The sequence below is a fragment of the Capra hircus genome, chromosome 6 (assembly GCF_001704415.2).
Source record: "Capra hircus breed San Clemente chromosome 6, ASM170441v1, whole genome shotgun sequence".
Lineage (NCBI taxonomy): Eukaryota > Metazoa > Chordata > Mammalia > Artiodactyla > Bovidae > Capra > Capra hircus.
In genome coordinates, this window is record NC_030813.1 from 114,539,916 (window position 1) to 114,556,542 (window position 16,627).

A 16,627-nucleotide genomic window follows, 5' to 3' on the forward strand; every position below is an offset into this window, starting at 1 on the left:
AACCACATGGCAATCAGTCAACAGGCCAGTCAACCGACTAACGGAGCCCCGGTAAGATCTCCGGCCACGGGGCTTCCGTGGTTGGTAACGCCTGGTGTGTGCCAGCGCTGGGAGGTGCGGAATCCGGACTCCACCAGGCGAGGACGGTGGCAGCCTGGGTCCAGACCTCCCCCCGGGACCCTGCCTCACGCTGGGCTAAGTCCACTCCACCCTCTTAACCGGGCTGCGACACTTTTCAAGTCCTTCTTACTTGTTTTTGAACCTGAGGGCAGCTGGGGAGACGCTGAGAAGCAGCTGTTGGCGTCAGAGGCATGGACGTTCTTGGGGACTCAGGAGAGGTGCTAACTTTTCAGTGGTCCCTGAACTTTTGCAGCCATCAGCGTCCACTGAACAAAGGAGGGCCAGGGCAGGGAGCCTCCGGGCCAGCCAGCAGCTGGTCTGCTCTTTCTACCTGGACACCATGGCCCATTAGGACTGACCACTGAGCCGCCTCAACTGTGTAGTGTAGCTCGGAACCTGGGGAAAGGGCATCGGAAGAGACTGACTTCCACCAACCTTGTTTTTGTCTTCAGTTCTGGCTGCTTGTCGACATGCTGGGTGCCAAATGGAAGAGCCTGCGGACAGATGGCCAGGAGGAAGAGTTAGTCTGGATTCCCAGAGGTGGGGCTATGCGAGGGTCAGGAGGAGGGGGTCGGTGTCCACACTAGGATCCTACCACGCTCTTCTCTGCGAGTTACACTGAGACCCCACGAACCTCCTCTGTGCCAAGTCACACTGGGAACCAACCACCCTTCCCTGTGCTGAGTCACACGGGGTCCCCACAGGCCTCCTCTGTGATGATCACACTAGGGCCCCACCACCCTCCTCTGTGATGATCACACTGGGGCCACACCACCCTCGTCCCTGCTGAGTCACACTGGGGTCCCACCGCCCTCCTCTGTGATGATCACACGGGGGCGCCACTGCCCTCCTCTGCCGAGTCACACTGGGGCCCCACAGGCCTCCTCTGTGCCCAGTCACACTGGGACCATACCACCCTCCTCTGTGCCGAGTCACACTGGGAACCAAACACCCTCCCCTGTGCCGAGTCACACTGCCTCCTCTGTGATGATCACACGGGGTCCCCACAACCCTCCTCTGTGATGATCACATGGGGGCCCCACCGCCCTCCTCTGTGCCGAGTCACGGGTTGTTCCCGGGTCTGCGGCTCTCAGGGCTCTGGGGCTCAGAGTCCCACTGGCGACATGGAATAAACAGCCAGCGCATCGCCATAAGCCAGCGCTCCCACGGGGCCCCTCGGGTCCCCAGCTCCCAGAGGAGGCTTTCGAGGAGCACTCTGTGGGTGGCTTCTCCTCAGAGCCAGATAACTCAGGCAGCAGATAAAGGGCGCTGCTCCTCTCCATGAGGTGGGCAGGGGCCAAGCCCAGCCATGGGCACAGTGGAGGGTGGAGCTGGGCGCGACCTGGATGGGAGCTGAGGGCTTTGGGGCGGGGCTCTCAGCTGGAAGGCAGGAAGGAGGACCTCAGGGGGGAACCTGAGGTGTGGGCTGGAGAGCGGGACTGTGGGCTAGAGGCCCAGCCCCTCACTGCTTCCCAGGGTGTCTGAGCTGTCTCGGTCATGCCAGCCCCACCCAGCTTTCCCCATCTATGGCCCCACCGTCAAGGTCACAGGTCCCCCAGGGCCCCGAGGGCCCTGCGTGTGGGCTAAGTTGCTTCAGTCGTGTCTGCCTCTCTGGAGCATAGCCCGCCAGGCTCCTCCTATTGTTTATAATTGCAAAGGTAATAGATGTTCTTTTAAAAAAAAAAAAAAAAAAAATGTACTTATTTGGCTGTCCCTAGTCTTGGTTACAGCATGCAGGATTCTCCAGGCAAGAATACTGGGTGGGTTGCGTGCCCTCCTCCAGGAGATCGAAGGTGTATCTCTTGTGTCTCCTGCATTGGCAGGCGCCTTCTTTACCACCAGCGCCCTCCCCGCTCCCCACGCAAGGGTCCTGCTCTTCTCTAATTCAAACTCGACCTCCCCAGACCTCAGGCTTTTCCCACGTTCACTCAGGGCCAACAATAATCCTACCTCAGCAGGCCACTGGGAGAACTTAACATGATGAAGCAAGGGTAATAACTTCAGGGTCCGGAAACCCTGCTTTCTCCCTCACTGAACCTCAGCCGGACCCCCTTGCGCCCCCCACCCACCCATACCCCACTCACACAGCCCTCTGCCGGGGAAGGTTTCCGCCCTCTGGTGCCAGGCCAGCCCACGTCCCCTTGGAGATGGAAGCTGTGTCCACCCCACTCTCAGGCCCCCCAGAAGGCCACACAGAGCAGATGTAGTGGGGGCCCTGACTCGACGTGGGGGCTTAAACCTGGGGCAGGACGGAGCTGCAGCCCGTTTCTGCCTGCAAAACCTCTAGGTCGCATGCGTTAACCCTTGTGGAGGGAGCTCATTTCTGCCCTTCGTTGGAAAAGCACCTACACCAACCTGGAGCTCCCAGAGAGACAGGGAATTGATTGGTGTGTGAGAACTTTTATTAAAAAAATATATTGTTTATGATTGCAAAGGTAATAGATGTTCTTTAAAAAAAAAAAGTACCTATTTGGCTGTCCCAAGTCTTGGTTACACCATGCAGGATCCTTAGCTGCAGCACGTGGGACCTAGTTCCCTGAGCAGAGATCGAACCCGGGCCCCCTGCACTGGTAGTGAGGAGCCTTAGCCGCTGGACCCACCAGGGAAGTCCTGGTAATAGGACTTCCTATTTTTTAAATTTTTATTAAAATTTAACCAAGACCTTAAAGGAATAAGCAAGAAAATGGGAGTCATCTGTCGCCTCCCACTCGCTGCCGCCCAGCGCACACACGCGCACGAAACACGACGTTCGCACAGCTTTGTGCTCGGTGAGTTTTGCTTTAAAATGCCTTAGTGTTCCTCCACATAAGCAAATATCAAAAGTGTGACTTTTAAGGGCCGCATAATATTCCATCGTAAGGATCAATAGGAATCTCTTTCTCTGCTCCCTGACCGTTACTTCCAACATTTTATTTCTTAATAAAGTCATGGGAACTCCATGAAACACAAATTTCAACTTCGTCTCTCTTACTGGCTTGAAGGCTTCCTAAAAGTGGGTCCTCCTGGCTCAGAGAGTCTGGGTATTTTTAAGGCTTGTGAGGCATTTTGGCAATTTCACAATTTTCGCTCCATCAGCCAGGTAAGAGGTCCGTCTACTCCAATTCTCCAAATAGCGGGATATGTCTGTCCTTTTAACCTTTGTTGATCCAATGGGAAAAATAGCATCTAACCGTTATTTTAATCTGGGTACCCCTTATAATTGGGCTTCCCTCGTGGCTCAGTGGTAAAGAATCCACCTGCCAAGAAGACTTGAATTCAATCCCTGGTCCAAGAAGATCCCCTAGGAGGAGGGAATGGCAACCCACTCCGGTATTCTTGCCTGGAGAATCTCAGGGACAGAGGAGCCTGGCGGGCTACAGTCCATAGGGCTGCAAAAGAGCTGGACACAACTGAGTGACTAACGTAACAACCACCCCTGATAATGAGTGAGTGCCAACCTTCTTCCCCTGTGGGTACCGAGTCTGCAGACAGGCAGGTGTGCCCAGGGCTGGGAGGCGGGGCTGGTATTTGGTGGGAGTTTGGGGGGGGGGCTGCCTCATCTCCCTTGGAGGCCAGAGGCCTCGTGACCCTGCTCCTCTGAGCTTTCACTGCTTGGGATTCATCCATCAAACAAACCCTCCTGGAACCCAGCATGCAGGTGGACCAGGCAGGCAGAGGGTCTCATGGTGTCTATACAGGGCGGGGGCCTCACCATGCAACTCCCGTGCTCCATGGAGCAGGCGTGAATACCACCAGGTGGGTCTGCACCCTCAGGACACAGACTGGGGAACGGGAGGTGGGGGGATGGGCTTTGACACTCCACAGGAGGTCAGGGCAGGTCCAGCTTTAGAAACGGCAAGCTGGCCTCAGCCCAGAGCCATGAAGAGCATCTTTGTCCAGAGACCAGGTCCCCTTGATGGCGAGCTCGTGTCCCGAGCTCCCGTGCGTGGTGTCAGCACGTCCCGAAAGCGCTGTCGTGGTGTGGGGTGGGCGCCTCTGGCTGCAGGGGGCTTCCTCCCCACCCAAGACATCCTGGCACAGCTGGGAGGGGCCCAAAGGACCCCTTTGATAAGCTCTCAAGACTAAAGAACAAGAGGGGACACTGGGGACCAGGCCGTCCCGGCTGACGTCAGCCCCCGAGCTTGTCTCAGAAAGGCAGGCCTGTGTGACACATGGTCCCCGGGTGAAGTCATCCCACGGCCCATCTGGGGGACACTGTGCAGCCTGCTCAGCTTGCCTCCGGGGTCACGAGACAGAAAAGACGCTGTGACCGCGGTGGGGGGCAGGGGAGGGGTCTCGGCATCCCACCATCCTGCCGGGCCCCTCAGGGAAGGCCTTCAGCCTGGGAACCCAGGCCCAGCGAGAATCCTGCTGAGCTGCCTTAGCTGGGGGGGGGGGGGGGAGGCGGGGGGGTGGGGGGGGAGGCGGGGGGGTGGGGGCGGCGGCGCAGGGACTCCCCAACCCTTGACATATGCCCAAGCTCCTCGGCCGCTGCCTCCGACTTGGTGTCTAGGCCCCGGGCCTGCCTTCAGCAAGGGATCCCCCTCCGGTTCTCCTAATAATTTTCCATCCACACATTTCCCCGACCCCCAGCGCCTTGGCTATAAATCCCCCGCACTGTCCTTGTAGAATTCGGCCTGATCCCTCTCCCCGACTGCCATGAACTGAAAAACGTCTTCCCATCGTTTTGACAAGTATGTGAACAATCTTTATCAAGTCAGGAATGAATGAGCCACAGGTGGTGGTGGTGGGGGTGGGGTGGGGGACAGGTTCATCAAAATGATAAAACTAAGTGCAGTTCAGAGGAGAACTGCCTGCACCCCAGGCAATAAACGTGTAAAGAAATAGCTGGGAGCTGGCTGCGCCGGTCTGAGTGTTGATGTAATTTTTTTTTAAACAAGCAGCAATGAGCTACCAAGAAGGCCCCCTGCAGAAGGAGGGAGGGGACAACTGGCCGTGACCTGCTGTTCCTCCAGGTCTGGGGCCACAGGACGCCTTTAGTCTACTGTTACTGTGATTTGAGTGGTGAGTGGGTCCGGGATTTCCCACGGAACGGGTGACAAGGTTGGCCATGCCTTCCTCTAAAGCTCTCTTTACCGGCGCTTTGGCAACTCCCCTGACCAGGAAAGAAGCCTCAGGAGCAGCCCATGGCCTCCACTCCCCCTCATCAGCCTGCAGAGGTAGGGGTAGGGGTGGCGGGAAACCCTGAGACTTGCCTGCCCACCCCACCTTGGGCTAAGGGCCTTTCAGGACAGGCTCGAAGCAACCACAGACCACATGCTACTAGGACCCACACGTCTACCAGTCCTGGGTCCTGCTCTTGAACAGGGTCCCTGTGGGGAGAGCCTGCCAGCCCTAGCCCCAACCCCCGGCCCCGCTGGGAGGCGGGGCTCCCTAACCAGCGGGAAAGCGGCCAGCACCCCGGGACAGGGTGCGGGTCCCCGAGCGCCGCTCTGGCTCCCCGAGTCCCGGGCGGCGCGGCCCTCTTCTTACCTTGCAGGTACATCTCCTCGCCTTCGGCGAACATCCGGCCGCACCGGACACAGAGCGCACACAGAGGGTGGTAGTGCTTCTCCCCCGCCTGGAAAAAGCACAAAGCGCAGGCGTGTCTGCCGGGGCCAGGGGCTCGGGGCAGCAGCATCAGCTGGGCCATACCACCCACTGCCCCCACCGCCCCCACCGCCGACGCAGGTGCTCAGGCGAGGCGGGAGGGCCGGCTGTGCGGGGAGAGTCCACATCCGTGGGGATGGGTCGGGGCCCATGACGCTCCAGGCTGTCCAGGGTGTGTGTGTGTGGACGTGCCCCTGTCCGCTGGGGGCTAGGCCTCGGAGCAGAGACCCACCTCCAGAAGCAGCCACTTCTCCCGTCTCCACCACCGCCAGGAGGCAGAGGGGGCCAGGTCCTCTGTATCTCCGTGTGGACACTGAACTAACGTTACTTCCCCAGAGGGAGGGACAGGACAGGCGGGGTGAAAACGACGGGTCATGTTCGTCTCTATTGCTCCCTTTTCTCCATGAGTGTTTTACTGTTTTTATTGTTCTTAAAATTCATCCAACTCAAATAGCAAAATTATCAAAACAAAGGACACTGACAGGTTTGACTTATTTCTACATGAAAGAGAAAGTTGCTCAGTCGCGTCCGACTCTCTGCGACCCCGTGGACTATACAGTCCATGGGATTCTCCAGGCCAGAGTACTGGAGGGGGTAGCCTTTCCCTTCTCCAGGGGATCTTCCCAACCCCGGGATCGAACCCAGGTCTCTCGCGCCACAGGCAGATTCTTTACTAGCTGAGCCACACCCGGGATTATTTCTACACGGTACCAAAAAATATCACCTCAAATACTGTCTTCAGCATGACGGAACAGTGACCATTTCCCTCACCCGCGGGTGGGGGCAGCCCGCTGCTAAATGTGGACGTAACCCCCGCTCACTGCCTGCTGAGATGTGAAGGTTAATCACCCCTCCATGAATCTGAGTCAGAAATACTCACTCTTGCACCAGTAAGTGACAAGGTGAAAGTTCATCACAAGCCTCTCACTTTCCTGCCCCTTCCCTGCTGGTGACTTTGGTGCCAACCAGGTAACCCTCGAGTACTGGGGGGAAAGTTGAAAGTGAAAGCCGCTCAGTCGTATCCAGCTCTCCAGGCCAGAACACTGGAGTGGGTGGCTGTTCCCTTCTCTGGGGGATCTTCCCAACCCAGCAATTGAACCCAGGTCTCCTGCACTGCAGGCAGATACTTTACCAGCTGAGCCACAAGAGAAGCCTGTGCATCGGGGAAGAAGAATCCAAAACAGACTCCTCTCCTGCGTGGGGCTGGCGGTGCCAGTCCACGCGGCCCAGCGTCTCCAGGCCAAGGGCTGCTTCCCCACAGGGCCACCCAGAATGTTCCCAAACTCTTCTCCAATGCCACCTCCTCTTGGAAGCTGCCCCTGATTGCTCCCCTGCTCGGGGTCCCCCACAGCCCCATGGTCACAGGGTTTGATAATTCATTCGGAAATTCTTCCCCACAAGACAGTGAGCCTCCGAGAGCAGGACTGGCTTGGGGCCACTGCAGGACCCCTGTTCTCAGGGATACATCTGGGGAGCAGGTCACGAGGCAGTGGTGGGCCCAGATGGAGCGAGAGTGAAGCTGCCATTTCAGTGAAAACGCCACGTGCTGAGCAGCTCCTACCCCGAGGTGTAAGTGGAGGGGTTGGAACAGCCCTGGCTTTAAACGGAAGCCACCTGTTACCAGGTCTCTGTTGTCAACTGAGGACTCACGCGCTCTAAACACCTGTCCTCACACCTTCCCCAGGCAGGTACCCCCTTCACTCTCGGCGGGGGGAGAGGGGACAACCCACCCTCATGATGTCACACAGCAGAAATTCTGCAGTAGCCACTTGGGGGTCTATATGGCATACCCACAAGGCACGTCCACACTGAGGCAGGTGGGCAGAGAAAGCCATGGGGACGGTTTCGAAGAGGACAGGCTTGAAACCCCAGCCAGACCAAGGAGAATTAGGGCTGAGTGGAGAGACAGCCCCGCGGCCACCATGAGGGGCTGGCCCTGCGCCCACTCGCTTCCCTCCACTTGGAAAGCTGAGGCTGAAACTCCGATACTTCGGCCACCTGAAGCAAAGAGCTGACTCACCGGAAACGACCCTGATGCTGGGAAAGATTGAAGGCGGGAGGAGAAGGGGATAACAGAGGATGAGATAGTTGGATGGCATCACCGACTCGATGGACATGAGTTTGAGTGAACTCTGGGAGTTGGTGATGGACAGGGAGGCCTGGCGTGCTACCATCCATGGGGTCTCAAAGAGTCAGACAGAACTGAGCTGAACTGAACTGATTCGGAAAGCACCACCCAGCCCAGCCCCCGGCAGACGACCTCACTCCTGGCTCCAAAAACAGCAGCAACCAGCAAACTGTTTGTTTCTGCAAGGAGCACGGGGATGCCCCTTCCCACACTAACGGGTCTCCACCCCTGGGACAGCCTCGTTTTCATTAGAGTGCAGAGAGGTGGAGGAAGCTGAGCAAGGCCACACAGCAGGAGGGGCAGAGCCAGGAGTCTGGTCCTGTGACCCCTGCCCTGAGCTGGGCAGTCCCTGACTCTGCAGCACGCACCCCATGTTCACACGCGCCTCCTCCCCACCCCCACCCCCGCAACAACCCCACTCCCTGAGCAATCAACACGGAGGCCTCAGAAGACCCAAGGCCTTGGAGACCAGACACTGCAGAGCAGATCCCATACGGTTAGAATCAGGGTGGTGGCTGCCTTGGGGGCCCCAGGCGGTGTCTGGGGTGCTGGGCATGTGTCCTCCTGGTCGGGGTGCTGGTTGCCTGGGTGTGCCCAGTTTGTGAGATTCATGGATTCCTCTGTGTGTTACATGCCAATAAAAGAGTTTTCCCAGAAAAGTATAAAACCACAGAAGAAAGTACATTTTGCTGACCCCAGATTTGGCAGTGGACTCTTGGATAGGATGTGCCAAGCACGAGAGGCAACAACATGAGAGATAAATTGGGCTTTGTAAAGATTAAAACGTGTGTGAATCAAAGGACATTATCAGGAAAGTGCAAAGATAAACTACAGAGGGGAGAAGGTATCTGCAAATCATAGATCTGATAGGGGCTGAGGATCCAGAATATATGAAGAATTCTTACGGCTCAACGACAAAAAGACAAAGGACTCAGCTAAAAAACGTGTAAACGACGAGAAAGGACATTTTCTTCCAAAGAAGATACAGCAACAGTTAAGAACCAAGTCAAAGATGCTCGCCACCACTGTCATTAACGAAAAGCAAGCCCAAACACCAACGAGATACTGCCTCAGCCCACCAGTGGCAGTGAACACGTGAGTCACTCAGTCGTGTCCGACTCTGAGACCCCATCGACGGTAGCCCGCCAGGCTCCTCTGTCCGGGGGATTCTCCAGGCAAGAATACTGGGGTGGGTAGCCGTTCCCTTCTCTAGAGGATCTTCCTGACCAGGGATCGGCCGAGTCTCCCACACTGCAGGCAGATTCTTTACCACCGGGGTCACAGGGTCTAATTTAAATAAAACAAAATGGAAAATAGCCAGTGCTGGTGAGGATGTGGAGAAGGCGGAGCCGTTGCACATTGGTGCAGCTGCTGGGAAAACAGTATCAGTGACTCCAAACGGTAAACATAAAACTGCCCCATAACCCAGCGATTCCGCTCCTCCCTATGTAGGAACATGAAGAGAGCGAGAGAAATAAGGGCACACGCCCACCCAGAACCCGCACATAAATCCGCATAGAAGCGTCACTGCCAATAGCCAGGAGGTAGAAGCAGATCACAGGGTCGTCACCGGGCGAGTGGGACAAACGCGACGGAAGACCACTCACAGATCTGTCCGCGGAAGGAAATGAAGTCTTGACTCTTGGGGCCCCGGTGGTGTTTTATAAGGACATCAGTGTCTTTATGAGATGAGGCATCAGCATTTTCTGCCGTGGGCGAACACAGGGAGAAAGTGACCATCTCCAAGCCAGGAACCCAAAGGGCTGGCACCTGGATCTCGGAATTCCAGCCTCCAGAAATGTGAGAAATGAGTGTCTATTGTTTGAGCCTAGCAGTTCACAGCATAGCAGCCCAGGCCAACCAAGACAGGCGCATAAGCTCAAACACAGTCGAGTCTTCAGGCCTTCCACCAGTCCCGTCGCTGCTCGGTACTGCTGGTGTGGTCACGCTGGCCGGGCGTTCCCCATCATCGGAACACGGCTGCACCTCCTGCTCCAAAACCCCCCCAATACTGTCCAAGAAGGGCCTCAGCCGTCAGCCCCCAGGCGGCACCTGTGTTGCCGACCCCCCAGCCCCTGCCCGGCAGGCGGCACAAGCCCCCTAAACCCAGGTGGGGCTCAGGGTGGCCCAGATTGCCAAGGGGATCAAAAGCCCGTGAGATTCTGTAGCACGCGCGCGCCTTCACAACGATGCCGCGTGCCTTCCGACAAGCGGCTGTCGTCTTTAATCAAGCAGAACAAGGCTTGTTAGGAACACAGCCTCCAGGAGCACTGAGTGGGCTCTGCTCCTCACCGACCCCCAGGCAGAGGGGAGGGCTCCAAGCACTGCAAACGCGGAGGGCTGGGCTGGTAACACGAAGTGGCAGAGCCTCTGGGTCCCCAGCCCCCATCTCCTCCCTGCCGAGGAGCAGGCCAGCCCTCCCTGCTCCCTCCTCCACAGGGGAAGCACAGAGGCTGGGCCTCCTGCAGCCCATCAGAGGCAGGCACACCCTGCCCCTCCCAGATTCCTCCACGGCCTCTTCCAGTCTCGGGAGAGCCGGCCTGGCCTCCGCCTACTTTCTGAGGCCTCCCCTGGGGCCCCACCCCACAGGGCCAGCCCTGTAGGGCACACGTTCCCCCCTAGCCCAGAATGGCCAGCTCCCTGTGGCTGCTCCTGACACATCCCCGGATTTGAAGCTAATTTAGTCTCCTTTGCGAATGACCAGAACCGGATCCAGATCTTTAAAAGGTCTAATCATAGAGCATGCCGACAAAATGAAATTTACCAGGAAGCTCATCGACAGCCTTTAGCAGGAAGCATGCAGCGGGGATGGGTGGGGGTGGGGTGAAGGAGCCCACACAGAGGGCCCTGCCACCCCAGACTCGCCCAAGGAGATTTTACCCCAAAAAGAAGAGCCTGGCTGTGTGCCATGTCAGCAAAGACCCGCCGCCCCCAGAGCCCCTGAGTCAGCCTGGACCCACGGCTGATGCCACTGGCCTCAGGACAGGCTCGTGCTGGGCTCAGGGGCTCGGGGGAGCATGTTGAGGCTGGCGTGGCCCCCTGGCCCTGCCCCTATCTCACCCCCACTCAACCTGGGGAGACTGCTCCAGGACGGAGCCACGTCCCTTCGTCCTCTGCTGTCCCCAGGCCCTAGAGCAGAGCCGCACGCAGAGAGGGTATCTCATAAAGACGTTCAGAATAGGGAAACAGTGTCCACCCGTCATGCCTAATGGGGTCCTAGGCGACAGGGGGATCCTGGTCAGAGTGTGGGAGCAGAGAGATAGCACACTCCACCTCCAGGCACGTCAGCTGTCAAGGCTCTGAGAAGTCCTGCAGCGAGCACGTCGGCCCAGGGTCCTTGCACGGGAACGTGCTGACGGATGGACGGCTGAAGGCAAGGAGCGGAGACGCCACTCCTTGCTGGTGCTGAGCGGGGACGCGGCGTCAGGCTGCAGGCGAGTCAGCACGTGCCTGCGTGGGGTCTGTGTGTGTGTGTGTCTGTGTGTGTCTGTGTGTGTCTGCTGTGCATCTATCCCTGTGTGTGTCTGCATGCCCGTGTGTATCTCTGTGTGAGTATGAGTGTGAATCTGTGTGCGCGCGTGCATATATCTGTCTTTACGTGTCTCTGTGTGTCTATGTATATCTGTTTGTGTGTCTGTGTGCCTATGTGTGTGTCTGAGTGTGTGTGTCTGTGTGCGTCTGTGTGCGTCTATGTGTGTCTATGTGTATGTCTGTGTGTATTTGTGTGTATCTGAGTGTGTGTCTGTGTGTCCATGTGGGCATGTGTGCACACAATGAGCAAGGATGACATTTAAATGCTAACGGTAGTTTTTTTTTCTGGGTGATGACATTCATTACAGATGATTTTCGGTTTATGACAAACAAGTGTTCCTTCTGAGCGTGTTTTTAAAATAAACACATTCATTAAACTTTAAAAAGAGAGAGAGAGAGAAGCTGGGGCCTTGAGAAGTTGACTTCACATTCATTAAATTTAAAAAAGAGAGAGAGAAAAGTTGACTTCACCTCTGTCCTTCGGAAAGGCTTTTATTTGTTCAGAGTCGGGGCTTGCTTTCTCTCTGTGATAAAAGTCCTGCCAGCTCACAAGGGTGAAAAGGAAAGTGCTGGAAAGGAGAGGGGGGCACAAATCTGCCAGCTCTGGAGTCATGGAGACGGTCCACTTGAAATGGAGAAACGTTCAGGTGACCGGCCCCGCACCCCCCAGGGGTCCTCCAGGCAGAGGAGCTCCTACCACGGTCATCCCTGGGAGCCCAGCCCCCAGGCCGGGGTGGGACAGTGCTCAGGAAGGGTCTGCAAGGTGAGTGGAGGGCAGAGGAAGGAGGGGTAGGAGGAAGGGAAGCAGGGAGGAAGCAATAAAGGAATGAGGGGGTTAATTAGTGGTTCCGGAGGGACCCTGGGCTTCTCGTTACCATGGAGACAGCCAGGCTGCAGGAGGCAGGTGGGACCGAGGTTAAGGAGGGTGGGGTTGAGCAAGAAGTGCCCACCCCCCGCCCCGCCAGTTCCCAACTGTTCCTGCTAATACCAGTGAGAACAAGAGGAGAAGGTGGTGACGGGGCCACCGAGCCAGGGACACCCCCTCACTGGGCACCTCCTCTCCGGATCAGACGCTGGTTGGTCTTCTCAGAGCCCGGTCCCCTGGCCATGCACCAGCAGCCCACTTTCCAGCTCGTCCGCAGAGCAACTCCATCCCCGGGAGCCAGCCCTGCAGGGTTGCTCCCACGCTCCAGGGGGCCAGCCAGCCAGCGACTGGGTGGGGGCCCGCGTCAGCCCCTCCTGGGTCCCCTGCGGACCCAGTGTGGAGAGGGCTCATGGGGACAGACACCCCAGACACGCAGGATGTGGGCATGGGGCAGAGGATGCTGAGTATTTAGCGTGGCTGAGGGAGTCAAAGGCACATTTCGCGGGCGGGCGGGCGCCTGCATGAGATGGCTCCGGGCCCGGGCACGCAGACGCGGCAGACTCCTGCAGGCGGGGAAGGGGCCCCCGAGCTGCTCTCCTACTCGGGCTCTGGAGAGGAGAGCCTCTTGGGAGGCAAGTCAGCAGGATCGGGGCTGGTGGCAGGTGCCTCAAGGATCTCACCCCTGCTGATCGGCCCAGCTTCCAGCAAGCCCACCCCCCTTCTGCCAGCATGGCCTCCCCACTGGCCCAGGGAGCTTCCTACCTGCACGCAGTCCTGGCACCAGAGCTCAGTCCAAGCAGTCGCCCCCCCACTGCCTTCCCAAGGCCCCGGTGCAGCGCCCCTCCGGTGACAGGCCGGCAGGAACAGACACCGTCACCCTCCAGCCGGCAGTCTGGATCCTTCTTGTCCTGTTTGCAGGTCCTGTCTCTGGCCGGCCACCTGCCGCACCCCCCCGCACCGTTCCCCAATAAGAGCCCTCTGCCTGGCCAGCCAGGTCGCCAGCAGGCTCTGGGCCGAGCCCAGGCAGCGCCGCCGCGGTGACGGCCGCCCCCCTTCTGCGGAGCCGGCTCGCGGAGGATGCTCTGAGCCGCGCAGGGCCCCGCCGACGACTCAGCCACCACCGCGCCGGAGCTCGCCCGCAGGGGCGAAAACAAAGCATTCATCTTCCCGGGAGGTTCCTGCACCCTCCACCGAGACCTGCCTTTCTCCTGCTCCTCACGGTCAAGGCGGACCAGGGGACGCCCCACTCACAGTGCCCAAACCCCGGAGCCTGTGTTGGGCCCAGCACTGAATGTCAATTAGGGAGCTAACAGGCAGACCCAACAAAGACAACATGCAGATGGGGTTGCTCCCTGGCCTCCGAGCCTGATCCGTCAGGGGAGACCCCCCACCCCACCAGCCACCCCCGGGGCCACCGCTGAGCGGGGGGGCGTCCTGTAGGGTCCCCCGAGGAGATGCTGGCTGCTCTGAGGATGGGGGGCGCTCGGCAGGCACAGGGCAGGTTCAGGACTGGGAGAGGCAGGGCGGCCACAGGGTCCGGGTCAGGAGCGTCCTACCCACACCTGCAGCAGTGACGCCCAGACCACAGAGCCCGAGAGGCCCCCACTCAGGGCATCGGGCGGCACCGAAGCAGAACAGTGCCCACCAGTGACTCCACAGGGCGAGAGGCCGGGGGGGTGGGTGGCGGGGGCCCTGGCTGGGCAGCCTGGGTTCAAGTAGTCTCGGCCCCGCATGGGGTGGCCGCTGGCCAGCACGTGTTCTCCTGGACACAGAGACGGGCCTGGGGGAGGCGAGCAGAGCATGGTCTGGAGAGGGAGGTGGGGGCTGGATGGGGGCAGGTCAGCATCCCATGGAGATACCTGACTGTGAAGGGGGGGACAGCAGAGGGGGATGGGAGCTGTTCATGGAGCCACTGGGGGGATGCCTTGTGAGAGGGGAGGTGAGAGGGGAGGTGGGACCCCCCCAGGGAGGAAGGGAGCTGGCAGGGCAGGGTCAGGCCCCAGCGGAGGCGGGGATGGGGGGGATGCCTTGTGAGAGGGGGTGAGGGAGGGGGGGGGGGAGGGAGTGGCAGGGAGGGTGGGCGGAGGGGGGATGGGGGGGATGCCTTGTGAGAGGGGAGGTGAGAGGGGAGGTGGGCCCCCCAGAGAGGAAGGGGGCCTGCCTCCCACAGGAGGCACAGGGGTTCAGACCAAGAACAGGTAGGAGAGAGTGTGAATGGGAGGAGGGACAGACCCTTGACCAGGAAACTTCGCAGACAGCCCTGAGTGACCCTGGACCCTCTCCCGTTAAATCTCAGACAAGGCCGTTGTGGCTGGCAGGCTGGGGTGGGGGGGGGGGTGGGGAGCAGCCCCTGGGAGGATGGAGCTCGGAAGCTCTGGAACAGTCTTTGGGGCCCTGCAGCAGGTAGGGCCCCAGTGGGGGAATTCTCCAGAAGCCTCAGTCCTGCAGCTGGGTCGGGTGGGAGGGGGGCTGACTGCCCAGAGCAGGATCTGCAGCAAAGGGCTGGGAGAGGAGAGAGGCCCAGGACGAGGGGCGCCAGGTAAGGTGTCACGGTGGGGTGCAGGGGAGGGACACAGCGTTCGTCCAGGTCCAGAGGATGTGGGTACAGACACTCAGCCTGCTCACCACCCAAGAAGACACAAAGAGGTCTGGCAGATGGGACGGCAACCATCTCATCGTGTGACCATCTGCCCAACTGCGTCAGAAGCACATGAAGACCCCAGCGCAGAAGCAGAGAAGTCTGATGAAAGATAAGTGCAGCGCAAGAACGCGATTGACTGACCCCAGTGTATAAGCAGGCAACGCTGATGAAAGGGAACTTAAATTCAAGAAGAACTCTGACTGGTTAAAAATGACAAAACACAGCACCTCTAGGGGTGGAAGGGGGGCATATGACAGCGAAGGCCACATTCTCACCTGGCGCAGGATTCCATAAAGATTACACCCAGGGTGGGAGATCAGAACAGACTTTTTGGAAAGCACTTTACAACTTTCAAGAGCCCTGAAAACGCTCACAGTTGCTGGCGCAGTTTCTGCATGTCCGTGAACTAACCTTCGGGAAAACTAGAAAGTCAATAAAAAAGATGCTCATCCCAGTGTTATTTATCACAGCCAGAGGGTGGAAAGCAGTGCTGCGTCCAACGACGAGCGATCAGCTTACACGTTTCTGGTCTAGTCCTGTGATGAGACACAGGGCAATACTGAAGCGCGCTCGTGTACCAGGCACCTGTGAGACAGAGGCCGCTGCAGAGGACAGCAGGGCGTACTTCTCCATCTGTAGGAAACGCCCAGAGGCGGAAACGCTACAGAAACCACAAGTGGACCGGTGCCGCCATGGGCTTGGGGTGTGGGCGAGGACCGGCTAAGGAGCACAGGCTCACTTTTAAAAGCCCCAAGCCTCAGATTCGCATCTAGATGCCAAAGGGCTGAACCAAGATCACACAGCTGAGAGAGTGTGGCAGGGAAGGCTTCCTGGAGGAGGCGGCACTCACTGAGCAGAGCCTGGACTGTGTCCTCTGGCAGAGCTGGGAGGAAGAGGGGGGCAGAGGCTCAGGGGCGTGGATTCCTGCACAAAGGAATCCTTTCGGATCCTCTCGGTTAAGTCCCAGGGGGGCAGGCAGGTCCCAGGGCCCACAGCAGGCCTTAGAGCGGCGGAATCTGCGAGGCTGGGTCCCGGGTCCCACCTCCAAGCTGGCCTCCTCACCTCCAGCACGTGTCCCGTGATGTACTTCTCACAGCCGTCGCAGCGGATGCCAAATTTGGCGTGATAGTCGGCCTCACAGTAGGGTAGCCCATCCCTGCAACAGAGCCGGCAGTCAGGACTGGCGGGGGCACCCTGAGGACTCCCAAGGCCCAACAGTCCTCACCAAGGAGAGGGGCTGTGTCCAAGAGGCAAACAAACGCCCACTGCCTCCTACTCCAGATAACAGCGGGCCCTTGGACGGCGTGTGTTCAGCACTTACCTGCCGAGCACAGCACGGCCCCTCAGTCCCCCTAGCAGCCCGGTAAGAAATACCACAAAGATGGTCCCATTTCACAGGTGCAGAAACCAAGGTACAGAGGTGGGGCCGCCTGCCCAGGGGTGAGCGAGGGGCTGGCGGAGGGCTCCAGAGAGCCCAAGGAGCCAAAACTGCATCTGGGAAATAAAAGAAGTTTCTGCAGACGTGACTCTTCGTTCCAGTTTGTTCTGTCCAACGCTCAACAGCTGGGTTGGGTGTGAAATGGTCTGTTTCCTCATCAGGTGGCTTCCTGTTCCTTCTGGGGCATCCTTGCAAGCTGACAAGGGGGTCTGACAAAGCTGCCCACGTCGGAAAACAGGTCTGGGGGTGACAAGATGCCAAGCAGGGCAGGTATGCCTTGGGACTGACCCTCACTGTCCCCGGGCGTGGCCCGGA

At 58.7% G+C, this 16,627-nt stretch overlaps 1 protein-coding gene across 11 annotated transcripts in view; it reads right to left on the reverse strand.

The window, feature by feature from the left end:
- The window catches only part of ABLIM2 (actin binding LIM protein family member 2), a 168,470-nt gene that overhangs the window by 77,687 nt on the left and 74,156 nt on the right, over positions 1-16,627 (reverse strand). For all 11 annotated transcript variants that reach the window (XM_018049779.1, XM_018049786.1, XM_018049788.1 and 8 more), the window contains exons 6-8: positions 15,937-16,030; positions 5,593-5,680; positions 556-614 (exon numbers count right to left, since the gene is read on the reverse strand). In XM_018049779.1, the coding sequence (XP_017905268.1) occupies positions 556-614; positions 5,593-5,680; positions 15,937-16,030 (241 nt within the window). The remainder of the gene's footprint in view (positions 1-555; positions 615-5,592; positions 5,681-15,936; positions 16,031-16,627) is intronic.